Genomic DNA, 27,686 nt, shown 5'->3' on the forward strand with positions numbered 1-27,686 from the left:
GGTCCCTGCCTTCAGCCCATTTCATTTAGTGTTGATGTGCTGCCTGTCAAGCAGGATAACGTCAACACCGTCATTATGTTTATTTTCCAACTAGAGTTGTGTTGACAGTGTGACCTACAGTGTTTGAATCAAAGCTCCACAATTGGCAGCAGGCGGGAGAAAGAGAACGAGTGAGAGAGAGAGAGAGAGAGAGAGAGAGAGAGAGAGAGAGAGAGAGAGAGAGAGAGAATTTGTGCATGACTTCTGTAACAGGTTTGAACCACATACTCATTTTCAAAGAGGTATTTCTGAACAAGAGAAATATTGAACTCTGGAAATTCTGTAAAAGCGCCTGCATTGTATTGACTTTGCCTTTTCCTATTTACTTCCACGTTTTGACATTCTACGTAGACTAAAAAGCTCCTTAAGCGTAGGTACCTTGGCGTCTCTTGGACATTGAGCTTTGGGGGCAGCTGTGGCCTACAGTAGGGCTTCGAGCTTGTAACCAGAGGGTTGCTAGTTCGATCCCTGACCATTCCGCAGTTGAAGTGCCCTTAAAGATGAAGTGCAAGGTTTTTTTAGGTTAGGTTAGGTGCCTTGACTAATCAGCTTCGGAGTCATTGGAATAGTTATTTGACTTATTTCGGGTTGAATGACGGCTGTCTCGCTTCTCCCTAGCGCCTCTGAGCGGAAAAAAAAACATGCATGCAAGTTTGTGCCACCTGGACGGTCATGCTCATGAAAAAGCAGACTGACCGATTGAGGAGTGTAGTAAAATATACACGCTTAAACTGTAGCGTAAAACGAGCAAAAGCTAAAAGCGAAAATGAAACTGGCAATGAAATCGCCAAATCTGCATAGTTTCCCTTTAAGCAAAGCACCTAACTCCTCACTGCTCCCCGAGCACCGCTGTTGAGCAGGCAGCTCACTGCTCCGGGTTAGTGTGTGGTGTGCTTCACCTCACTGTGTGTTCACTGTGTGCTGTGTGTGTTCACTAATTCATAAGATCAAAAGAGTATATATTATTATACTATACATGCATTTATGCTATGAAAATGCTTCTAAAGTGCAAAACGTATTTAGATTTAGACAGAAACCAAAGAAGTCAATGGGCCCACCTGGACAGAAGCACGGTTCTTTACTACCGTTTTCAAACAGTGACCAGTGGCAACACACTCTATTGTCAGTGCAGGCATGAGCTGCATTCTAAATGCAACCTTACACATCAAAGAAGAGTGATGAAAAAGTGCTTTGGATATGATATTGGTAGTAGCTGTCTGTGCCGCGAATCTCTCACTGATGTTGTTTTGAAAAATAAAAGCCCTTCAGCATGAAAGGAGAAAATCTCACTTTGTAAATAAAAGATTAGTTTGCCTGTGTTTGAAATCCATTCAATTGATTGTCAAGTGCTGGGCCTTAAAGAGGTTCCACCTTATCACCATATGCCAGGCTTTACGTCTTAACCAAACCTTGCCCCCGCTAACATTCCTCCATAAGTCTGAATGAGGTTTCTGAGTTGTCCATGGCTGGTTGTAAATAATTCATGATGATACCACTAGCATTATGTTTTTATTATATACTGATGTTATACCCCTCATTAAGACCACTGATGAGGTCTTGAGTAGGACCTTCACACCTTGAAGTTAAACTACATTTATATGAATAGCTGTCGTTAGCACATTCTTATCATGATACACTGGTGATGAGGTCTTGATGAGGACCTTTATTATACCTAGAAGTTAAAATACATTCATATTAATAGCTGTAGTTAGCACGTCCCTGAAAACATAATTTCTTATGGTAAGGATGCTTATCCCACTGCTTGGTGGAATTTCCTGATGTGATGCACTCTTTAGAACTTCAATTAAATAAGGGATGAAGGACGATGGAATGGTCAAGGTGGTAATGCAGCCACAAACGCAAATCTCTTCCAATTTGTTGGCCAGATTACACTTGTATATCAGGTCGACAAAGTTGTTGTGAAGTTTAAATTAACTGTCACATTGCAACATACAGTAGTTACAAATTACTGATCTGACAGATGTTCAGAGCATAGCAACATTGTAACCTATGACAGAGATGGCTTTTCGCTTATTGGTTACACACTGCATTAAGTAAAACAATGGCTTCAAAAGTTTAAAAGCTAAGACTCAACAGAAGCTTGGAATATGCTGCCTTGGCAACAAAAGAGATCGAGCTAACATAGCAACCATTTTTTTAGAACTAGTAGGCTATCCTGCAAGTTAAGAAATGTGTCAATGTGTGGCAAAGTGTGGCAGAAGTAGTATAAACAGGATAATGGACTCCATAGCTTATCAAAAGTTAATGCGCTTTGAGGTGTAACGCATTCCCATCACCAATGCCATTACCACCTCTAACGTGCATTAACTGATAGCCGTGCGCTGTGCTATCCATTAACCCTTACATGTGTTATGCTCACTGTTAAAACCAGAATCCTCAATAGGCTGTCATTGAAATATAGGCTACCTCAAATCCACATTGTACTAAAGTATAGTCACTTCTCCCCAAAAGCAATCAATACCAATTGATTAAAGGTGCAGTAAGCGATTGTGAAGTCACATTTGTTTATGTTTATATTTACAGTAGATTCATTAGAAGATGCTTCGTGTCCCAAAACAAAGTACATGGTATTTTATCCAAGGACCAACATGAAACACACCAGGGAGGCAGCTCACCGACCCCTTCAGTATTCCCAGAGAAACTCCACACAGGGTTTTCGTTTTTGTTTGAGGGACAGGCTGACCCCACCTTGTTTCCAGTTTTCCGAGAGTGGACTGCCTTCAGAGACCAGGGTTTTTTTCTGTGTGTGTGTGTGTGTGTGTGTGTGTGTGTGTGTGCTCACAGAAAGGGCAGCTAGCGCGTCGTGAAGAGATGATTGCTGATTGTGACAAAACATTTTTTTATACCCTTTGCACCTTTAACAAGTCAAGACAACATTGCCACTGTTAAGTGTGGCATCAACACTATTTGTATGTCATGTTGACAACAAGAAAAGCAGAGCTTGTTTGATACCTCATTTCAACCTCATATGAAAATAAATAGGCTCAATTTCACATATTATTAAAGGTGACCCTTCGAGGCATTCATAATGTAAATGTGTAATTGTCTTGCTTCATATCAATACTTTGATCTGTTGGCTGCACATTATTACATAGCGCCTTTTTTTTTAAACAGCAGTGCGTAAAGAATGAGCTCTTTGAGAGCCCTGCCACAGTCTTTTTATCTGCGATGTTATCAGTTTCATAATATGTCTGCTTTTGTTTGCGCTGGCCAATGGCCCAGTATCCCAGAAATCTATTAAAATGGCTGCAGTCCTTTTGCTCAATCATGTTTCAAATCAAGGCTTTATTTAACTGACTCATTTTTTGGGGGGCTCGAGAAGCACACCCTAGCATTTACATGTGTATACATTCCCACCACTCTGGAACTGCTGTGAAGTCTGCTCTGGCTGTCACTAAAATGATCTCTCCAGATATCACTTCTTAAGCGCTCTTACTTCTATTTAAAACATGCTCCTGTGGCATAGAGGCATGGGGAGACTCTATAATTAAGCCGTCTTGTCTCAGCCACCTCTGGAGTCTGGAAGTCGCCGTGACAGTCTTTCCCCCCTCCAGGCAGGTAGGCAGAGGATAAGTTGCTAATTTGAACTGATATCACGAGCTCCTGAAAGTCAAACAGAACATAGTTGGTTAAAAAAAAAAAACTCGACACGGAGATCAAACCAGTAACAGTAGTAACATTATGAGCAAGATTTGCTTTTAATAAGGCTGATCAGGACTGGTTAGCAGGTAGCCATGTGTATAAATGTGTAGATACTGTATGTGTTGTGAATAAGAAACACTTACATATGGCTGTGCATTCATTATAAAAAGCAGTACACTGGGAACTACATCTGAGTATGTGAAGCCTTTGATAAGAGGTTGGAGTGATACATCTGAGTATGTAAAGCCTTTGAGAAGAGGTTGGGGTAATATATCTGAGTATGTGAAGGCTTTGAGAAGAGGTTGGAGTGATACATCTGAGTATGTAAAGCCTTTGAGAAGAGGTTGGGGTAATATATCTGAGTATGTGAAGGCTTTGAGAAGAGGTTAGGGTAATATATCTGAGTATTGAAGCCTTTGAGAAGAGTTTGGGGTAATATATCTGAGTATGTGAAGCTTTTGAGAAGAGGTTGGGGTAATACATCTGAGTATGTGAAGCCTTTGAGAAGAGGTTGGGGTAATGTTTTATTTGTCAGAGGCAGCCAGTAGACAGACAGCTGTGAGACATGAGATCAGTCACTCACGCCAACCACAGACACATGCCTGCACTGATCATGATGTCTGGCATTCACCACCGCATCCTGAAGATTCTCCCTGTGCTTCAGGAACTCTATTAAATAACATACAGTATATTATACCTATCAAATCAATTATGTAGAGATATTTTCCAGTCTTGTTCATAAACATTCATAAATTATGATGATTGTCTATTGTCAAGGTGTAGAAAACAACAGGAAATAAGATATAATAACACAGGCATTAACTTTCATCATATTATACTGTGTAACTGTCGAGAAGGTCAGCCATAGTATAACTGAGATCCATGTTCGTATTCCATACAGTCCCTATTCTCTACATTCTGCATCTAGTTATGGTCTCATAGATGTGTCGGGAGAGAAACATGGGTTTTTAAAGTGTAGTGCTTTACAGTCTATCTCTGCTTTATACCCCTGTGAGTACCATGCATTCTGGTTAAAGTAATAAAGTTCTGCTTCTCTTCTGGTTGATTAAGTGTCTCTTTCTCTCTCTCTCTCTCTCTCTCTCTCTCTCTCTCTCTCTCTCTCTCTCTCCACGCCTGTCTGTTTGACTTTATGTGAGAGAACGCATACTTTATACATTCATGCTGCATTTATGCATATGCCGAAAGATAATATTTCAGCCAGTGCTCATCAGGTTATTTTCCCTCAGAGTATTATTTTAGCGCTGTGCATAAGGGCTCTAGTTGAATGAAGTGGCGCTCTGTTCTTTGAATGCTGTTTGATGAGACGGAAACTCACAGAAAGAGGACGAAAGTAGGCCAGTGTGGATGTGAACAGACTGTTACTTTAAGGAGAGAGAGATAGCAATGGAGCAGCAATTAGGCCAGTTACCTAATGCAACTGAATTTCAATCTTCGGCCAGGACAGAACGTTAAGTGATTAAGTTATTAATTTCCCCTACTGTGAACCATGCCCAGATCACTGGGGATGAATGGATCTGATTGTTTGGACAAGCCGAGTCTAGGTCTGGGATGAGGCCCTTAGATGAGACAATGAAAGAGACTGCCAATGCACTGTGTCACACTGCCAATGAACCGAGACCAAGACCAAGGCAGCTATGCAAGCTGTGTGTGACGTCACGTGATCACGGTGTTTGTGGGAAACTGGTCTGAAATGACCAGAGAAAACCTTGACCCCCCCTCCCCCCATCCCACCCCATTTGCTCTCTCAGCCAGGGGGGTGTTTTAGGATTGTGAGGTGGCAGAGTGGACTGCGTAAAAAAACCAGCCTCGCAAAAAAAAAAAAAAAAAAAAAAAAGCAGCCTTGAGACTCTCCCGCTCCTCAGGCGGCTCACCATGAAAAGGAGGCCTCCGTGTTTTTTTTTCCGTTTCTTTTCCCGAAGCCGACATCTCCTCTCCTCTCCCCTGTGGTGGTGAGAGGCGCTTCTGTACCAAAGCAAATCACAAAGTCAAGAGGTGGCTTCGCCGTCTGTGGTGCTATCAGCTGCTGAAGGCCCCACGGTGGCTTGGCGGAGGCTGCAGTCTCGCCGGCATCTCCCGGCCGCGCTCTCCTCCGTCTACGTGCCGCTCAGTTCAAAGCTTTGGGGGGCTTTTGTTTCCGTTTATTTTCATGGGAGCGGGGCAATTAGCGCCCACGCCTCTGCGCCAGGGCTGAGGGGAGGTTATCTTTCTGCGGGCACCCAGAATTAAGGGCATCTGAGACCAAGCGCAGCGGAGGATACAGGGGTCAGTTAGTGCCTGCCCACCAAAGTCTACCCCAGGACATATAAGGTGATCCTTAGCCCTTTTGGTCCAAGACACAGAGGATGTGCCTTTCATTTATCTGTGACCTTTGCTCCCTTATCAGCCAATACCAGTCCTCCACACACGGGTCTGCTGAATGTGGATCTGTCTTGATATTATTAAGATCTTAAATCTTTCTCACCAAATCCCATAGGAATGTGTGTGTGTGTGTGTGTGTGTGTGTGTGTGTGTGTGTGTGTGTGGAGGAGGGGGGGGGGGTCATGATTGATGACCAAATCACCTCCTCATCGTCTATCTGTATCTCCCTCATGTCTGCCCCCTCTGTTTTTTGGGAGGATTTTCTGAGGACCGGGGTTGTGCGGTATAAATCCTCTCTCTGGTTCCTCCTCGTCATCCTCTCGCCTCCGTTCCCCCTGCACGGCCCCTATTAACAGGTGTGCTGGCATGTCCCGTCCACCCCCACCCCTCCCCTCCCCTCTGATGTTTGAGAATGTGGCTGCCAGCCTGCTCTTCAATCAGCCAAAGAGGACACGTCACGGCACTTTTCATCTTTCTCTCGCCCCCCACTGGCTCGCTGCAGCTGCCCGCATCCAGTTTGAGTCCCCGGCGCTCGTCCACAAAGCAGACGGCAGCAGAGAGGCTCTCACACACTCGAAATCACTCAAACAAGTTTAATGCTCCCTTTCGCTCGAACGTGTTCTTTTTACTTGCCAGTAGGTTTCTCATTACTTTGAGCTACCTGGGTTGACTGGATAATCTACACCAGATCAGAATCTGCTGCACATCAATTTGTTAGTATCGTTGTGCAGTAAATGATGCCATTATGTCATAAGAAGTGATGTTCGATTGAATTTCAAATGTAGTATGCGTAATACAGTATATTAATAAAAATGATTTGCCTTTTATATCCCTGTGGTACTGTTGGTAGCCGTGTAAAAAAAACATATACATTAATAATGTGTGTAGAAAACTGAAGTAGCTGTTTTTTACATTTACAATAGCCCCAGTCCATTTCAATTCAGTTACATTTAACAACAATGTTATCTATTCCAGTCTTGGGCTCTTTAATTCATTTTTCATTGTTTCACCTGTTGAATAATCTCCAGGATACAAATCATCTGTGGCCAAATTAAACGATCTGAAGTTCTATTCTCAACAGAGTTACCAAGAAGTATTTTTTTTTAGATTTGGTGTAAATCTGATATTGCTTGTATCTCCAAGGGACATGGGGGGTGATATTTATGAGTGTGTCACGTTCAAGGAGCCAAACCAGGTTGATACCACACATTGCATCAAAAGTAATGATGGTCATCAATCCCCCTTCAAGCAGAGGCCAACCGTCATTTATCTTTGCTAGAGCCTACTTGCCCATCCACTGACACCATCTTCCGAGGGGTGGAAATTCTCAGCAGTGTCCTGCATTGATCTAAATGATATCTGCGAAGTTAGAGTTGAGTAGAATGGCCACAGTTTTATGTGACTCAAAGGCTATATTCTGCTCCACTTTACATGAAGTGGCCTCAGGTCCTCAGACACTATACACTTAATAATTGATTGACTGGGAAAAAAAGCATTTTTTAAAGAAAGAAATATACTGTACCAGAGCCAAACAGTCTTCTGAGCTGAACACACAATAATAACTGGTATTACAGTGCTGCCATTAAGCTCTCATGCACTCATCCAATTTAATGTCAGCGTTTATCAGGCATAGTACTTTACAGTTCTCTCTTTGCTGCAGTTGCTGGGATTTGTAACAAAATTAGGGTAAAAACTCAAAAAATGCAGCGCAGTTCTCATCCACGGGCACAACAGGATACCCTTGAGTGAGCAGCATATATTTTGTTGGAGGTCGTAGCACACACAGAATTAATGGTCCCATTAAAAGAGAGACTTCTGCCCTTCATGGTTAGAGAGTGCCTCCGGTGTAGTTTATCAAGCCCAGGCATAAGATATCTAACCCAGTTTATGGCAAAACTCACTAGTGCAGATTGTACTGTAGATATCACTCAACTTTTGCTGTAAAGAGGGGCCGATTAGAACACGATTATAAACTTCCCAGCTCGCGGAAAGGTTTTGCTAACCCAACTGAGGCGTGGAAAGAAGGAAGGCTAACAGAATAATGCACGAAAAGACCAATGGGCTTTGCCTAGACATTTTGTACACACAAAATAGGGTGCTTTATAGAACCATGCAAGCTTTAAAGAACCCTGAGGGGGTCATTTGATGGACCTTTCAAAATGGTTTATAGAACCATTTTTGGTTGTATATAGCACCATTTTTTCTAAGAGTGTGTACATATGATAAAGCCCCAGCCATGACACGACTGGCTGGGGCACCCGCACCGCACGCCAGTGACCGGGGTTGGATTCCCATCCCATAGTGTTTTCTGGATCCCACCCCGACTCTCTCTCCCACTCACTTCCTGTCTCTCTCTTTACTGTCCTATCTGATTAAAGGCATAAAAGCCCAAAAAAATACACTTAAAAAAAGGAGTGTGTATGATATGACTAGACCAACAAACCTATGGAGAGTGCATCTGTTCACTAAATTCTTTGACAAATATCAGACAAAGGTGAAATAATTGAAGGCATGGGTTTGCCTGTGCCCAGTAGTGATTAGTCAATGTTTGGTCAATGCCATGCACCTTGAAAGAGTTTATTATTCTACAAGAATAATATGATAGCTTGAAAAGCAGGATTGATTGGTGGCGAAAACCTTGACAATTCAGTTACTTTAATCTAAGATATAACGTGTCATAGGGAATCTCCTCTGTGAGTTGACCTCACTCTTGCAATCATTTGATATTGGAGTCTGGAAATATGAGACACGAGACTCTTATTGCTTATTGCGTCAGTGACAGGGCTTATAACATATTTGTGATGTTCTGTGCCCATTGTAACGTCTGCCTTTCAATGTATTTGATCACTAAGCTGTTTCAATCACGGTGAAATATGATGGTGATGTTTCATCATTTGTTTCCCTCTCTCTCTCTCCCGCCCCCTGTCTCCCCCTGCCAATCTGTCCTTTTCACCTTAACAGATGCAGTGTGGACAGCAAAGTATCGAGAGTAGCATGGCTGAATCGCACCACCATTCTGTTTGCCGGAGATGAGAAGTGGTCACTGGATCCCCGCGTCATTCTCCTGGACACAGTTCACACCGAGTACAGCATAAAAATAGAAAACGTGGATTTGCATGACGAAGGACCGTACGTGTGTTCAATACTGTCAGATAAATTGCCAAAATCAACAAAAGTGCATCTAATTGTCCAAGGTAAGCCTCCCCTTCTCCATTCAAAGCCAAATGACTGTGTTGAGGGATTCTTGTGTGCCTGGTCATGTTTTTTTTGTGCCCAACTGCTTCCATTTAACATATCAAAACACATTATTTTTGGCAGTCAATACAGTCTTAAATAGAGCTGAAAATCGCAATATTACATCATGAAAGGCAGGGATTAATTAAGACATTGCTGCCTTTGTGCGAGGAAAAAGATAAACGTAATGGGCCACGCGAGTGCCCTTTTGACTGGGTGATGTTCTAAATGAGACTCCTCAAACGTGACTCTACGCGATGCAGTTTGGATTTAATCTGAGTTTAATTTCAAAATGGATGATGGGTATTGATTTCGGAGACACAACACAGAGAATAAACTTTGGGCTTTTGTGTTTGCACAGGGGCTTGATAAATCAAATACCAGCACTCAGATTCTGGCTATTGCTTTTAGTCATGACAGAAAAAAAGCCCACAGTGGTCCAGGCTCCTGTGCAATTTCCAAAGTAATTAACTCTACCATGCAATTATCAGGCTTTTTAGACCACCATGGGGAAAAAAACACATATGATGAGATAGGAAGATCCATTGTTGTAAACTCTGATCCAAACCTGGCTTTGGTGCATCAAATGTCAACAAGACCCAAATTAAAGATGATTGCATGTGTTATTTGCACAGGGCAAATGAGTTGCAGTCATTGTGTGCTCATAGCTTAATAGGGTAAATGGGCTGCTTTTGATAAGTCCTTTTTAAAACATTTATCGACAACTCTGAGAACTTCACAAATGAATGCCTCATGATTCAGAGAGCGAGTGAAGCTTTTAATTTGGCTAAACTGAAGGTGTAATATCTTTGAAATGGATGATTTCATTAGTGAGAGAGGAGCTGTGACCCTGTGACTATCATTTTACCGTATGTGTTACAATTTACTCCTGCCGCCCCTGTTTAAAGAGCTCTTTGAAGCAGTGCGATGCTGTATGTTTGTTTCTTGCATTTGACAGGCCAAGCAATTCTAACCCAACTGAAAACAAATCGTCTCTGCTCTGTTGGTAGTGGACTGCCAGTGCTTTTTTAATATTATTATTTCACTGAATTATTATTTGTTGAATTGTTTTGTGAGAGCTTTGGTTTTGTTAGCCGTTTTCGTCTACAAGAGTATCTGGTTCTGCAAACATTCAACCAAATGTCAAGCAGACTATTCCAGCCTTTTCTACGTGTCTGTGTGGTGTTTGCCTCTGTTGCCGTCGGTTGCTTGGTGTCCATGGTGACGAGATTGTGCTAAGACACATGATGGCCTTCAGCTTTTTTGGCGACGTTTTGCGAAGCATTTTCTCAGCCGGTGATTCAAGCGACTTGAATCAGCCACTGTTCATCAACTTTTGTTGTCTTGCAGTCATCGCACTAGTGTGTGGTTAGCTTGCATGGCAGCCAAAACCTGATGGTCTGTCTGGCAGAATGCCCTGGTCACAGCACATAATATGAGGATGTCCTTCATGTTAAAATGCTTCACTGTAACTGACACTATGCCAGTGCTGTGCTGAATGAGGCTGGTTCGTTAGACTGTTTACAGCCTGTGCCTTGGTTGGGGGATCTGTAACAAGGCCACGCTCCCGCAGAGAAGTAGATTTCACACAGTTTAGGGTGACCTAGTTAACAGCATGTCTATCATTGCATCATCACAAACAAGCTCTGAGTTTGTTCTGAGATCAATCGGTTATATATTTGGTAGGATATTCGACAAGCCGCTATAAACATGTCTTTGTATAAAGGTGAGCTTAATGAGTTTCTCACATGAATGGAGTAATTGATCTGGAGTTGACTAATCGCCTAATGCCTTAAGGAAGCCAAACAGACCTCTTCAGTATTGGCACTCTCTCTGAATCACCTTAAAGCAAACTCACACACTTACGCCACAAATAGAGAAATGGCTAACTCATTCCTTCTTCCATCTCCACAAAACAAGGTATTATTCTTTAAAAATTGAGAGATAGGGAAACTAGTCAAGCTATGGAATTTAACATGATCTGGGACCCTCACTGCTCCCCGAGCGCCGCTGTATCAAGGCAGCTCACTGCCCCGGGGTTAGTGTGTGCTTTACCTCGCTGTGTGTTCCCTGTGTACTGTGTCTGTTTGTTCTCTAATTCACGGATGGGATGAATAGAGAGGCCAAATTCCATTGTACACGCAAGTATACTTGGCCGAGAAACCTGATTCACATGTACATTTACAATACAAAGTCACAATGTCAATATTGTGACTTTGGCCATGAATGGCCATATGCTATACCAGGGGTCTTCAACCTTTTTCAGCCCAAGGACCCCTTGGCTGTGAGAGAGACTGAGCACGGACCCCCACACCTGGCACACCTCAAATCATGCCTATCATTTGAACCGTCAGTCATTAGTGCCTACATGCATGCACGTAGGCCTACGAGCACGCACACACACGAACGCACACATTCTAAACATAAGTTATTATTAACAGGGGGGTAACTGCTTTATACAACTCGTTTCTCATAATTCTTTACATAGTGTTGCATAAACTCGCCCTATAATAGAATGAATGTCACAAGGGTCAACTAAGGTAGATATGTAAGGGATAATCAATGACGCGCCGTGCGTTTCTAGGAAAATAATGCACGTTCGAAGTGTTAATAAGCTCCCGACGCCGCAGGCATTATTGCAGTGCATTATTTTCCTATAAACGCACGGCGCGGAGTTGATTATCCCGTTTATACCACTGCTACGATCATTTTCGTTTATATTGCCGCTGTCTTAGATACAACGTTGCTGTGTTTACCGTTACATTCACATTGGCAAATTAATATTCAAGTGTGAGAAGCTCCGCTTTAACCCACTCTGGTGGTAGCCTATAAATTCAGCTAAATTCAGGCAAAGCTTAATTTGCTCAACCTGATACTGACAGAGAGCCTCTTCATCTTGAGTAAATATAACTTGTCTTACACAAGGAAACACAAACACACAAGATTATCGTTATCGTTTCATTTTGATGGTATGACATCGCGGAGAACGTTGGATTAATGAATTCACGCAGAACGCCTTGACGTGCAAAGACCGCAGACTCTCATTTAAAATAAAAAACTAAGCAAAACATCACACAGAACAAATAGGCTACCCCGCAAAGTTCAGGGTCCATCAGTCCCGACATTAAGCAAACGAATCAAACAGTCGAAACGTAATTTATCTCCCAGAATGAAAAGAACGAGTTTGTTAATGGTCAGATGCCGCTGAAAACGAAGCTATTTAACTAAAACGCACGGGGGGGAAAGTGTTCCATTGGGTAACACAATGTTACAGGGATCACATTATCACAAGCATGATTCATGGGTAGCCTACAATGTGTTATTTAAAAACGAATATGAAGCGATGTTCATTGAACATTATGTTAACTTTGACAAATGTTATTTTTTGGCAGACAAAAAAATGCTTCAGACGAAATATTTTCGCGGACCCCCTGCAGTACCTCCGCGGACCCCCTAGGGGTCGCGGACCCCCGGTTGAAGACCCATGTGCTATACTGTATATGTTTTGGTGAAGTGAGCATTGAAAGAACACCAAGTGAGTAGTGTACTGTATGTAACAGTCTGTTCAATGCATTCCACTCCATGCAAGCACATTAATTTCCAAGACTATATGACTATCAGTTCTCTAACCCAATACTGTGAGGGAAAATGCTAGTCATTAAAAAACGTTGACTAAACGCTCAAAGCGGATGTGTAGATGTTCAAAGCTACAGATGGTACGGGTTGAGAATGCTCCTTTCTTTCCCGCACATCGGGACTCCCGAAGCATCGGGACTTTAATTAAAAGTGCAACCGCAAGGGGGCAACATAAGACCGCCCTAATAAAATGAAGGTTCGGCTCATACCGGAAAACAAGGAAAAACCCGAAGACACCGCGCTGGTGACAAGCAGAGAAAAGAGACATCACGCTCGGCATGTCAGATTGCAGTTTCAGAGTTTTCGAATGTTTTACAGCGTACCTCACAGCTGGCTCTCTCACTCGACGTAGCCTATAACTCAGTCAGTCCAGCAGAGATGCCAGAGCAACGTTTTGGTCAATGGAGAGGGAGAGAAATGCTCCGCATATCCGTCTCATTTAATCCGTCTCATTTAATCATTAAAATGAAGGTGACGACTGGCGAAATTATAATCAAACGACGTTTCAATAAACCATTGTTGAAATTAATGAAAATGGTTTTAGAAGCCTTCAATTCAACCTGAAAGACTTGATAGGCAACCTTAGATTAATTCATTAATTCATTACGGTTACAAGACCGCATTTCCGTGAATAGGCTATTATTGTCAAGGCGAAGACGAAAGAGATGGACAAGATGGACATTTAGGCTACATTTATGCTAGGAATACTTAGAAATGTGTAGGCCTATAGGCTATTTTAAAACGGAGGCATGTTCATTTTAACCGGCAACGCGGGGTAGCTTACCCAGCACTTTATCACAGATTTTGTCCCCACCACTTTTGACAACTGAAAATAAAATGTATTTAACAGAAATATCTTTAATAGGCCTACATGCCTATCATGTCACTTTACTTATAACCATAGGCTACATGCATGGAGAAGATCGCGCATTTTGTAACATTGTAACAATGAATGGTCAGATATGCGATAGGGCAGTGAGGGTGATTCATTGTAACCATCGACTAGTAGGCCTAGCTCCGCAAAAGAAGTTTCTAGCAACTTAGAATATATGGATCTCGTTATGCATGTTCATGTTGATTCAGAGATAGACATAGACTACCGTGGGCTACTGTGCGTCAATATAACAGCATTTTATCATGTGGTGAATTAATGACTAACGTCAGTTTAACATGTCAGAACTTTTGATCGGCGTTTCAAGTGCATGCCGCGAATAAATGAACTCGACTGACTGAATCCTTTATATTTCTTGGCCAAGTGTGAAGAGATTGACACTCAAACTGTGGCGTAACTGGTTGAGGCATCTTAATCATACGTCAGCGACCGGGGTTCAAAACTTACTCTACGAACCTCCGGAACCCATTAAGACAAGAGGCATTATTTTATTAAAAAGTTTTGCGATTTTTTTATGATTGCGATGTCTGCTGAAAAGAAAAGTTAATGTGTGAATTCGTGGTTCAGCGCGCGCACACACACACACACACACACACACACACACACACACACACACACACATTTTTTACATTTACATAATAGGGCTCGGGCACACGCCTTGCATTCTAGGAATATCGCCGCCATTTGGTAGCGCACTGAACGTAATATCCATTCATTCAGATGCACAAGACAAGACGCAGAAAAATAGTAGCGATTTATTCTTTTCCTCTTGCGATCGTGGGTTGCACTGTTACACCCCACTACACAGCAACATAGCCTACTACCAAGAAGGCAAAAACTAAGTAACAGGAACACACTAAAAGGCGGGAGTAAATCCATAGTAATCCATAGTAAACTAAGGAGTGAAGCTGCCATATGGCTGTGCCCGCGAAGTTTTGATGTCTTGATCCCGAGCCCTAGTGTCAGGAAGTGTCTGTCGAGAGAGAGGGGGAAGGGAGGCAATCGTCCTCAATGCCGCATATAGGTAGGCTATAATATCTAGTGAACTGGTTAGACAAGTGTGGGGGAGGGGGAATGATCGCACAAGACAATTGCTCTTCATGAAATGGGTAGTCTCACAGACGTTTGTCGATGTTTAAACGTAGCCTACTACATCACTTGCGAAATCGTGAAAAGACGTGGCACATAGAATTATTAGGCTACTGGATTTAATATAGCAAGTCCATAGACTTTGTTCATCCTATATTAGCCTATATTAAAATGTTATGTGCTGCGGGGAAGCATTGGGGAAGTCAGTTTAAGTTGTCCTGTAACAATTTGCCTCTTATTATAATCAAGAGTATGCAGCCACTACGCACATGATAGCCTAGGTTATTACCCCATGCAAAAGAAGGCCTTAAGTTAACGGACTGAAGGCCTGTTTACATGTCAAACATGCATTAAATCTAAGAAACGGAAAACACAAATATCATGTATTGTGTCGTAAACAGTTAATGACTTCGTGGCTGGCCACTATGCGCAACTGCATCGCGCAGTGAGCTGAAGGATAGGAGGACCGACACTTATTAACACAAAGCTTTGTAAAGCACTAACAACCACCCCTCAAAGTTCATTGTCCATAAGTCCAAACAATAAGTATAAAAATCCGACAATCCAAAACGATAACGAGATCTCCCAGAAACGAAAAACAAGTTTGTTGAGTAGCCTAGTCCTTCCAACAATCTCAGCTTTTGCGTTTGTTAGATAAAAGGCATTCTGTCCTGCTGTATTCCAATGAGAAAAAATCATCCACAAGGTAGGCTAAGGATCACGGTAATGCAGCATGCAGGAATCTACGCACAAAACGAATGAATGGGTTATATCGGCCAAAACGAATGAATGGGTTGGGAGAGTCGTCTGGCTGTGTCAGCAGACTGCAGTCGGTCTCGAGGGGTTAAATAGCGCACGTACTTGAATTTTAATCTGAAGAAGACCACACGGTCGAAACGTCATTCCTTTGTGATAAAGAAAATAAAATCAAATCAAAAAAGGAGGATTTCAAGTGTGCGAACCTTTTTCCATTTTTTATGATTTAGCCTACTCTTGTTCTGCACCTTGACCGGGGATGTGCACAAACTTTTTTACTACACTTGAATTTTAAACCAACTCTTCTCTAGCCTATATCCTATAGCCATACTTTAATAATCAGATGTTATGCTCATTTTTGTAGGCTACACCTCACCGGCAAGCACGCACGCAAATGCTGCTTTTGCACATCTACAATATTGGCCAGGCTATATAGAATAGGCTTTTAGGACTGTATTTTGCCTTCGTGCAACTTTAGTTGTGCTCAATCTAAATTGTCCAATCCAAATATTGTCAGTAAGGATAGGTCATATACCAAATGGCGAACCTCGAAAATTATTTAGGATATAGAGCCGTGTCCATTACGCATGCAGTTATTTGTTAGGCTATTGTTTTATTTGAGTGTTTTTGTCTACTATGGCAAACATAGTTGAAACGTTCGCTCTAAACTTATGTATTTCCAATCGGCTTTCACAATCAGCTACAGCTGCGCGGCGCTGCGCAGATGATCGCCATGAAAACTTGCAATGTCTTTACAGAACTGCTTTCACTTCCCCGAGTCGCGAACGCAACATGCACAACAACCGATATTTAGCAAACACATGTATTTCCAGCTCTCAAAACCGATGAGGTCCAGATCTCAGTGTCCTCATAGCTGCCTACAGCCATGCATAGTAAGCCTAATGATAGCCTAATAGTTATGACATTAATAGCCTATTAATGACCTCATGTCGGAATGGCACGTTGTTTGAAAAAAAAAAAAAAGTTAAATAGGCCTAGGCCTACCGCCGAGTGGGGATATGTCGGAATAAACAGCGGATACCAGCTGGGTTGTAAAACATTACTGTAGGCTATTCGTTGATCTTATCGATGCAGTCCTTGCGGCCACTTCTCCCCATCGTAGGAAACTTTCTGCTTAGTGTTGACAACACAAAGGCCTTCACGTTGTGTGGCAGTGCTTGCTTGCCCTTCGATCCATCCCAGTTGGTGGTTTTGCACCTGTCCCTGAGTTATAGTATAGTCTATATGAGTAAGCGCTTATGCTCTAACCGCATAATAAAAGAAGCACCTGCAGCAGTGCTTATGGCAAGGCTATTAACACCTGTCACTGAGCTATGGACAACCAGTTATGCTCGAAAATTATCATAATAACAGACACACCTAATTGTATGGCTCTACGTTTAAACACATCAAATTAGCAAGCATTTCCGCAGCAACGTTTGCTTTCTTTTTCTGTCGGTCCGCGGTTGCTTGGTCAATTGCACAGCAAATTGACCATTACATTACTTATATATTTCTTATAACGAAACGCGAAGAAAAAATACGAGGACTGACCATCTCGTTTCTCCGCGTTTCCCCCAATACCATGGCGACAAAGAGAAATAAATATGATTTGACATTTAAGCTGATTGCTGACAAATTTGCCACACAATTCGGGAGAAGCAGCGGACAGGAGCGCCACCACAAGCAAGCACTTCTAGCCCAAATTAACATGGCAACGTTGCCTATGACTAAAGTGTCTAAGTAGGCTAGTCCTACTAATATTACATTTGATTGGTAGCATGTTTGTAGCGCGCCAGTTTACCCATCCCCTACATCAAAACAGCTTAGAATCAATCAAAGAATCAGCTGTGTCGGCGTTAGGCTGTAGGCGATTTTCTATAACCATTTTCATTCATTTCAACAATGGTTCATTGAAACGTCGTTTGAATAATTTCGCCAGTCATCACCTTCATTGTAATGATTAAATGAGATTAAGGAGTCGACTATTGACGGATATGCGGTCTTCATCATTTTGAAATGCGGGATGAAACTTTCTGCCACCTGGTGGTTGTTTGGGTACATTGCCTTAGCCTCGAAAAAAATCGGCTTGACGGCCTGCGGGATCTCTTCGGGAGTCCCGCGGGAGAAGGTGCATTCTCAACCCGTACCCACTGTAATATGTAACTGAAGCATTAGCAATGTTACCTTTGAAGTCATCAAGTAATTACCTGTCTCCTCCCTCGGTTTTTGTTGTCAGCGTCTGATCAGAGAAAGCAGCTGATCGGCCAAGGGTTCAGATCACATGTCTGCAGAGGTGCACCAATTAGCAATAGGCCACCTCAGTGGCACTGGCACTGACCTTTCTGAAGGCCTTAAGTGCAATTGGTCTTAGTCACACACACACACACACACACACACACACACACACACACACACACACACACACACACACACACATCCTCAAGGACCACTTAAGGGCCATTATCCACCTTTCACCCAGACAAGCCAATTCAATGACCTTTGTACCTAATTGCACTTTACCTTATTTCATTATATACCATTATATTTTAGAGTTTCAAAAGCAGAAAAATGAAAAAAGATATCCTACCTTAACGCACAGTAATAGGAAGTACATTAATTACCAGCATTTTACTGTAATTATCACTTCACTAAAGGGAACATGAAATCTTGTGACAATTGCATCTTCTCTGTTTACTGCACATTAACATACCGTAATGTATGTTGCAGTAATGACACTGACACATGTGGCACTTCTTACACATGACAGTTGTTCCTCACTGAATATTCACAGCTGCCAATAAAACGTGTCTGCTGTGCGATGTGTTTATTTAATTGAATTATGTTGTAGCTCCCAGGCCACGGCAGCGGTAGCGGTAGCATGTGAAGATCTGTAAATCTGCTCTTAGCGTGCCCGGCAGCTGTAGCCCTGTCTTCAGTCCTCCCCCCTCTTCCTCTCAGCATGGATGTCACGCTGTGTTTGGCCATTAAGCACTCTCTCTCACACAGCATATAGCCCTCTCCGCCCCAATCAAAACCCCCCACTGTAGTTGCCTTGCACTTATATTGTACAACTTCAAGAGCACGGAGTCAAAGAAATACAAGACTGTGGGCTTCAAGAAAATGATGTGATTTCCTGGTAAAAGAGAGGAGAAATTCTCATTCTTGCTATTTATGATTCAGAGAAACCAAGAAGCCTAGCCTTTGAAAATGTGCCCAGTACTTCCCTCTTATGACCAATTACCGTCTTCATGTAATGTATCACTGATACATCTATTTTGGTTGTGACTGACGCCAGCTGGTGTCCTAGGCTCTCATCATCTTCCGAAACATTGATCTGTGGTATTGATCAGCGTTAAATTGAGAGAGAGGGCGTGCATACGGGCCCCCATGCAACTTGAGACGTTGACTTTTATTTTTTCCTTCCCTGGTTTCTTTTGCTGAAAAGGCATTCTTCATGCGGGTTCAATGAGTATTAAAGTCAAATGAAGGTTATTGCGGTATTTTTAAGTACCTTCCTCCAGGGTTATATTGGAGACTGTAATAGGTTAAAATACCTCTGGGTTCGGAGAAGGCCATATTGATTTTCAGAATGTACAGGATTAAATGGTTGTCATACAAATTCAAAGTGTTATGCTAGACAAGGATCAAAGTAAGGTTTTGGAATACTATATGTGACTAATCTATGGTCTTCATCACCTGTAACAGTATATGGGGAAATGCTGCTGAATGAATTCATTTACTGTCATTATTTAATTAGAATATTAAGGCAACCGATTGAATCAACTATATTTAGAAAATATAATTAACTTGTTTAGTTCAAGCAGCAAAAAGTTTTGTTAGAAAACAATAGAAGTTGTTTACAATTTAGTTTGTAGAACTGCAGTGCACACATCCCCCCTCAGGCTCCAAAATGGAGACGCTGTGGCCTCTGAAGCCAAATCTGGGCATTCGATTTGAAACCCGGACGGTTGAGTGAACCTTGTGATTACTCAGAGCCAAATGTCTGCTCTTTGTGGTTTTGGTCTCTTGTACGAGCATGCACCAGAGGTCAGTTTGGCTGTGGATAATTGAGGGACTCTTGACTTGTGAATTAATCACCAGCACAGCCTGCATCCTCAGCAATGCCACTTGAGGCCAGTCTGTATCTAATGCAGTTCCGTGTGTCAAGATGCAACATATCTGTTGCATGTTCAGATACTGGATGAATGAATGAATGAATGAACAAATGAATGAATGAATGAATGAACAAACGAACGAATGAATGAATGAATGAATGAATAAATGTGTATGCAGGTTTTTTGCCAGTATAATTCATGCCACTCAGTTGCCCACAAGTTGTTTTCCCAAAGCCACTTGAATCAGCGATAGATGGTATGCTTATCCCAGAGCAGCAGCTCTTGTGTATTTGATGTAATAGATTTAAGCGTGGATGAAGTGGAGTTTTTTAGCGCGACACCCCTGTCGCCTGCACTTACTGAGCACCAGGGGGTCTGAGTGGGAGAGGGACGGGATTGATGCTGTGAGGGTAACAATGAGATGAGAGACTCTCCGAGTTCTCTTCAGGTGCTGAGAGGGAGCGGAGACTGTGCCAAATGACTTATTCATGACCAGTGCACTTAGCACAAGTCTGCTGTTGTGTTGTTGATGCTGTTTGGCCCTGTGTAAGAGGTGACTGGTAAATCACGGGGTGTTTTTTTTATACATATAGAAGGGATTAACTTTTTTTTGATTCTATAGTTTTCTGATGGTGTGCTGTGACACTGTCATTGTTGCAAAGATGAGATAAGCATTACATTAAGGACATGTTAACACGTCGTCATCAGCAGTGACTCCATGAGTAACAAAAAAATGTGTGCAAATTGAAAATGTGGTAAAAGTATGTACCCCTTCAATGTTTGTAATGATCCAGAGCTTAGGACCTAGTAGGTTGGGTATGGGCACAGCATGGGGTCAGAAAAATGACACAGACCGGTACCTGCTGAGCTGTCAAGGTATGCACTGCCATTGCCACCTCACGCCACAAACTGTACCTCAATGAATTAGTCCTAGCTAATGCCAATTGTCTGCCTGATCCTTTTATCTGCTATTACCGTTTGGTTTTTGTTTATATAAGCACATTGAATGACCTCTATGTCAAAACTGACCTGAAACTAAGGCCATACGTTTTTACCAATGAGATGCACTGGTGCACTTTAAACGTCTGCTTCCAAGTGGCTACTATTTGTCTTGTCTGTGGTGTCATAATGTCAGTGTTCCTAATTGCCTGTCCTGTTGTGGTCTGATGTGTTTTAATGTCTATTATGTTGTATGTTATATCTTAATGAAGTGCCAACTCACTTGTCTGCACACCAAATCTACCTTGGGGTATAAATAAAGTTATCTAATCTAATCTAATCTAATCTAATGTATGAAATGCGCTATATAAATAAACTTGACTTGACTCAACTTGACTTGATGAATGGGTAGACATCATTAGTATGTGGTCAGAGATTCATTGACCCGCCATATATGGCTATCTGGTCGACAAGCCCAGTGTATATACACAAACTAGGCATTTTTCTTGACGTTTCCTTTCTTGATGTTTCAGTCAATTCTCACGCACACACACACACACACACACACACACACACAATTCAATGAGATGGAAAGCTTTCTGACCCCGATACGCACAAGCATTTTCCCTGTGACATGAACCGTAAAGGGGTCAATTCATCCAAAAAAGGCAAAAAGTATTGCACAGGCAAGCCGACCTTACGGCAGAGTACGAGGCTTCATTCACTGCCGGAGACAAGTTACTGTACAGTCACACAAGCATCGTAGGAAGCATGAGCGATACTGTACAAGTCTGTCTTAGACAAAGTACCGCTATTTATAGAATTAAAACAGGATAAACAGGATAGTCTTGATGGATTACTTAAAATGAAAATAATAGAGCTGACATGATAAGGAAAAGCTGTTATTACTCCAGACTCCCTAAGGGAGGTTGACCTCAGAGGTCATGGACAAACGTAGCTGAGATCATGCTTGGAATGTCTACATGTACAGTGTAGCCAGTAAGGTACCAACAACCCTAGTGGACATTAAACAGCTAAAGTGTTGTAACATTTCTGGAAACTTCACACAAAACACTTTTTGAAACTATTTATCACTAACGAGAGGACATAAATCCTATCAAATTATACTGAAGATTAATGCCAAAGATGTTTGCTCATCTGAGATAACTGTTTGGATGGGATAATACGGCATTTGTTGTTTCAGCTGTGGCGTTGTAATGGGTACTGTGTGTATCGCCTAAGATTGTGTTTACTGTAGAGTGATGGCTTGTAATGTGTAATGTGTGTATCGCGTAAGCTTGTGTTCACTGTAGAGTGTAGATGGTTTGGCAGAAGTGGCATTGTGGGTAAGAAATGGGAGCATGTGTTATTTCTACGTAGTCTTTTTTAAAATACTCTTCTTATGCTCTTTTTATATATGAAAAAAACAGCATTGCATTAGCTTGCAAAATTACTGTTCTCAAATCCATTACCCGTGAAGATCCAAGCAAAGTTGCATGCACATTTGATGCATATCAGTGGCTGAAGTCTCTATAAATGCTGATGTCTTCAAAGAGATTATCTGCTATCCCACACGAAAGTAATGGCATTGTGCAAATGCTCACACTTTTGAATAATAAAACCCCCCACCAATTTAATATGTTTTGGATTTGCAATGGCCAGATATGCACTTGTGAATATATCTCTTTAAAAGTGTGAGTGTAAAGGGTGCAATTATTGCCAATCATTAATATATTGTGCATCTGCAGTTTTGCATGCTTTTTTTGTTGATTTGAGCAATAGGCTGTCAACACTTAAAAATCTGCCATTTTTCCCTAGATCATAATCACAGACTGTCTGCCGACTTGAAAGATTTCCTGTGTCAGAGGATTTGCTTAGTCACTGTGCCCAGTTCTTTGACTCCCTAAGTCGCCGTCCTCAGTTTAGAAGGTCTGCTCTATCTTTTACTGCCAGTCCAGTATAATGTTGTGCCTCCTGTGATACGTCAGTTGGGGTAAAGCAATTCAATTAGTGACCGCCATAAAGAGTGGACTGGATTATCCGCTTTGGTTTCCTCAAGTGTAATGATGTGACCGTATTTTAGATTTGCCGCGAACCGTCTTCCCCACAGAAGAAAGAGACTACTAATGTAGGAGAGTGCCTTTCTGGAAAACACCTTCACGGTCATTACTGCACCTGCTCCCCAAATGGTCACTGTCATTAATGAACCACTCTATAGATTTTCATGCATTAAGCTCTCATCAATGAGTAGGAGCCATGTTCCACCTTGTACAGCAGGCCGGGTACTGATTTTTTTTTCTTCTTCTTCATCGTCGAGTTAGAACAATCGTTAATGCCCTGGGGAATGAGTTTCGTTCATTTCTCATTTATTTATTGGTAATTAAGATTGGATTTGGGATGTGCTGTAGGATTGGCACACGGGCCATAAATGTATTGTAACAATAGTAACATTGATGGATATTTTCAATTACCCAAAGTTATGAATGTGAGAGCTTGGATTTTCTTAGATCCACTATTGAAAAATGCATGTTTAATGGCACAGCCTTTAATAAAGTAGTAGTCAGTTATATGAAGTAGTGCTGAGTCTGTTAGGACCCGTCTGGCTTTCAAAAGCGACTGGGCCCTTTTAATCTTTAATCACTTTTCCAACTTTTCTGCCGAGCAGTTTTAGAGAAAGCATGCTGTTTTACCCTAGAAGGCTAGAAGGTGCCGTGTGATATTCATAAATGTGATGGCTGGGGACTTTATTGTGTCCATTGAAATGTTTAAATCAAAATGATTCTTTGGAATTGGTATATCAGCTCCGGTGATGTCCTGTTGTTGAATTCCGGAGGTTGTCAGCCTTCTTATTTTCCAAAAATAACTATTCTTGAGTGGAGTGTGAATGACCCCCCACAGTGACCTCAATGTGGATGATGACATCGTCAGTAATGTAGCTCTGAAGCACTGTGAAGTTTTCACCCAATCATCAGTGAAAGCTTTCATTTCATAGAGTTCCTCCATGGTGGATGTGCTGATCCAGAATACATTTTTGGTCATGTTCTGCCTGTTCCGCCTGTGTACAATTTTTATGCCAACACATTACTCATATGTGTCTTTATGAGAAGCATTACTAATGTTTACATGACTTATATGTATGTTTTTTTTTTTTTTTGTAGTTCCTGCAAGAGTTGTGAACATATCAACAGACATCACGGTAAATGAAGGAAGCAACGTCAGTCTGATGTGTTTAGCCATCGGGCGGCCAGACCCCAGCATCATATGGAAACATCGCTCCTCAAGTGGTAAGGCTCCTTTAGCTTTAGGATGTACAGTATTGGTTGTGTGTTGGTAATGGTATTCATGAGAATAAAACAAATGGTGAGTCAATAGCCTAATAATTCAGTAGCCGTTTGCCATCTAACCTTGACATCAATATTTAATTTAATCCACCTTCACATGTTGCTCAAGGTTATATGCATTGTGAATTGGGACCTAGCTAAAGATGCAAAGTCCACCATTATGAATATATATGTTCATCAACTGAATATCTGGAATGGACATGTACAGAGATATGCTTCCAGAAAATGTCATGACCTAAGACTTGTTGGCTTTGCAATAATGTCTCACATGGATTATATTATTATCACAAGAAAAGAAAAGTGGAAAAGAGATCATGGTGCATGATCACAACATGTCTGTATACCCTTTCAGTGTGTAACACGTTTAGACCTTCGACTTAGCGAACTTCATGAATTTAACAGAAGCAGCGCTAAAAAATACTCACTGTAATGAAGCAAGTGTTTAAGTCATTAATGCGCACTTGGACATTGGATATCCCCAGTGGCAAACCATGGCACTTAAACCTTGACCCTCTCACACTCTGTCAGTCATTTTTATTTCATGTTGATTGATTGGCAAATGAGGAATTGATGAAATCAAATGACAACTGATGCCTTTTTAAAATATTAATTTTGAGAATATTTTAGGCCCCCCACAGAGAGCCTCGAGGGCCATGACAGTTCACCTCAGCCAGAGACACTTATATATGAGGAGACACTGCACTGGAAAAATCGCCCATTGAAATGCATGGGGTAACTTCGTAACACAAAGATGGCGGGTGTTTGACACCGGTTTTTGCATGTCCCGTCGCTTCCAGTGCCGTTGCTCCAAACATTTTGCCGATCCTTGGCGGTCATGCTTTTTGAAAACTGCGTTGCGAAGAATTGCGCATGCGCAGTCCAAGATTACCAGTAAGAAAAAGGCTTTTTAAGCGTTCATTTGATACAAAACCACCACACTTTTTCAGCGATTTTAGTCTGATTTTCATCATGATTTCAAACATGTGATTTTTATGTCTCTTACACCTCGGAACATGGACATCCACCAGCTCTCTTCCAATTCATTTAGATAGGGCCCTAGTCTTGTTATGGTCAAAGTCGCTGCCCAACCCCATGGCCAATATGGCTGCCGTGACGTGACGTGACTTGCCTTAAAAGGACTTAGCCTCAGCATGCCCCCCCCCTTCTTCCTCTTCTTCCTGCCCTCACCACAGTACTGCGACGCGCTTTTCCGTGGAAAGCTCTGCCGCTCACCCCCCTGCTGACGGCAGTGCCCGGGCAGTGCCCGCTGCCTGGCATGGCATCACTTCAGGGTGACAGGCCCCACAACTCTAATGCTGCCACATCTGTGCCGCCCGAATGTGACAGTATGGGCCACCTACTTTGTCTTTTTTGACCAGCCGATGATGTCTGGTCGGAGGGGCAATGATGGCAGCGTCTCCCTCAGGGGGAATCTGAGCCGCTGTTCGCCGGCCGGTCTGTCTGTCGCCCTGCATCGTCCCTCAGTCATCCACCCCCCTCTGCCACCTCCCCCCCTCTGCCAAGTCTCTTCCTGGGCATTTTCACTTGCGGTCTGTGTGTGTGTGACGGGGGTGGCACAGAGGACACTGGACAGATGCCTCAGATGCCTCCCTCTCTCTCTCCTCCGAGCTCGCCTTCGGTGCCCGCACATCGCTGAATCAGCACCTGGCCAAGGCATCTTCCTCCACTTCAATAATCAGGCTTGTGTTTCCAGAGGGACAGTCTCTCTGGACGGACGAGCGGGCTCGCTCACAGTCTCCGACCGTGTTGGAGAGACACAGTAGGAGGAGGAGATGAGCCACTGAGTGAAAAATGTATGAGGGAGCTGGAAGAAACTAACCGTGGCAGTTCTAGCCCTGCTGATGAAGGTCCAATTGACATTTTACTTCAGTTGCCAGAGTACCAAGGCATTTGGGGGGCACATTTGAGTGAAAGTTATTAATGCAGTGTTTGTCAGCTTGTGCTTCTGATTTCTTTCTTTATTTTTTTTGTTCAGTTTGAGCATCAGCAGAGGCCTCCCCCCGCACATTTAGATATGAATCTGTCTCGCATGACAGGAATAGCTAGCTTGGAGGTGGAACCAAGTCGACTTCCCATAAGGGCCGGCTTCTCAGTAAGGACTTACTCGGTCTGTATACCATGCTGCGAGCATTCCGGCTGTCAGCCAGTCCTCATCTGCGGAGGTTCATCTGTGTGGGCAGAGAAGAATCAAAAACTTAATCTATTGTTCCTCCATTCTCCACCCAGCTGCCCTGCAAGCCTCCAAGCCATCCTTGTTTATACTTTGAGTCAGTAAGACTGCAATCAATATCACCATGCTGTCATGCCGTAGACCATGACTAACTCAGAGGCTGAACAGGTACCATCAATGAGGGAGCCCATCTTCAACAGCCAGGCCCTTGCATTAATAGCATGGTAGTCTGGAGGTGCTACTGATATCTCTCTTCTCCCCAGAGGGTCTATCCTATTGATCACACAATCAAACTGGAGAAATACTTAATGAAATCATTTTCACTCCTATGAGACTGAAGACTGCATTGTTCGGGGTGTTTTCCTGTAGGACAAAAGAACAATGATTTCATTACAGTGGATGTCTTCATACTTTTTTTTCCACAATGAACAAATATTGGATTTTGCTGTCGGTGAAAAACCGTGTCGTATTTCACATCAATCTGAACAAACATTTGGCTGTATAGTGTGTGTTTAAAAAAAATAAAATAAAAAAGAACATAGTATAAGCAATGCATGATTTTAGTCATCCTGTCTCGAGCTATTACTGAATGCCTTGTTCAGTCTGTGCAGGTCACCATGTAGATGTCTGGGCACAGATGTTTGTTTTTTCTGGCATCTCCCTGTACTAGAGATGTCCTCCTCCTCTGCTTGCCTGTAAGCTATCTGCATCCCCTCAGCCAAACGCTGTGTGCATTTCTCCCACATTTGTCTGTCTGCGTCTAGCGTTGCTGATCCATTCACCTCCTGCTCAGCCATCTCTCCCTCTCTCTGTCAGTCTCTCTCTCTTTCTCTCTCTCCCTCTGTCTCTCTCTCTCCTTCTGTCTCGCTCTCTGTCTGTCTCTCTCTCTTTCTCTCTCCCTCTGTCTCTCTCTGTCTGTCTCTCTCTCTTTCTCTCTCTCCCTCTGTCTCTCTCTCTCCTTCTGTCTGTCTCTCTCTCTTTCTCCCTCTCTCTCTCTGTCTGTCTGTCACTCTCTCTTTCTCTCGCTGTCTCTCTCGTTTGGCCTCCTCTGCTGCTGGCCTGTGTTCGCTGCTCTGCGGCTGCCTCCTCTTATCTGCGCTCTCCCGCTGCTCCGCGCCTCCTCCTCCTCCTCCTCCTCCTCCTCCTCCTCCTTCAGTGTTCTCCACTCGGTGTCCCCATGCTGCAGACAGCACAGCACAGCACAGCACCACCCCACCTCCTCCCCTGCTGCAGCAGGAGCGTGTTCACCGCCACTGCTCCCCTCTTTACACCTCAGCCATATCACCGCCACCACCATCTCCCCCCCCACCACCCCTGAGGGATGCCAGGAGCTGTGGATGCACGTCTGCTTGAGCCTGGCCACCACGTTGCTATATGTGTGTGTGTGTGTGTGTGTGTGTGTGTGTGCA

General features: G+C 42.8%; 1 protein-coding gene across 2 annotated transcripts in view; it reads left to right on the forward strand.

Annotated features, from left to right (window-relative positions):
* Positions 1-27,686, forward strand: part of opcml (opioid binding protein/cell adhesion molecule-like) — a 111,330-nt gene that overhangs the window by 59,735 nt on the left and 23,909 nt on the right. For both annotated transcript variants that reach the window (XM_062536616.1, XM_062536615.1), the window contains 2 exons: positions 9,043-9,275; positions 23,904-24,029. In XM_062536616.1, coding sequence (XP_062392600.1) covers positions 9,043-9,275; positions 23,904-24,029 — 359 coding nt within the window. The remainder of the gene's footprint in view (positions 1-9,042; positions 9,276-23,903; positions 24,030-27,686) is intronic.

The sequence above is a fragment of the Sardina pilchardus genome, chromosome 5, assembly GCF_963854185.1.
Source record: "Sardina pilchardus chromosome 5, fSarPil1.1, whole genome shotgun sequence".
NCBI classification, from domain to species: domain Eukaryota; kingdom Metazoa; phylum Chordata; class Actinopteri; order Clupeiformes; family Clupeidae; genus Sardina; species Sardina pilchardus.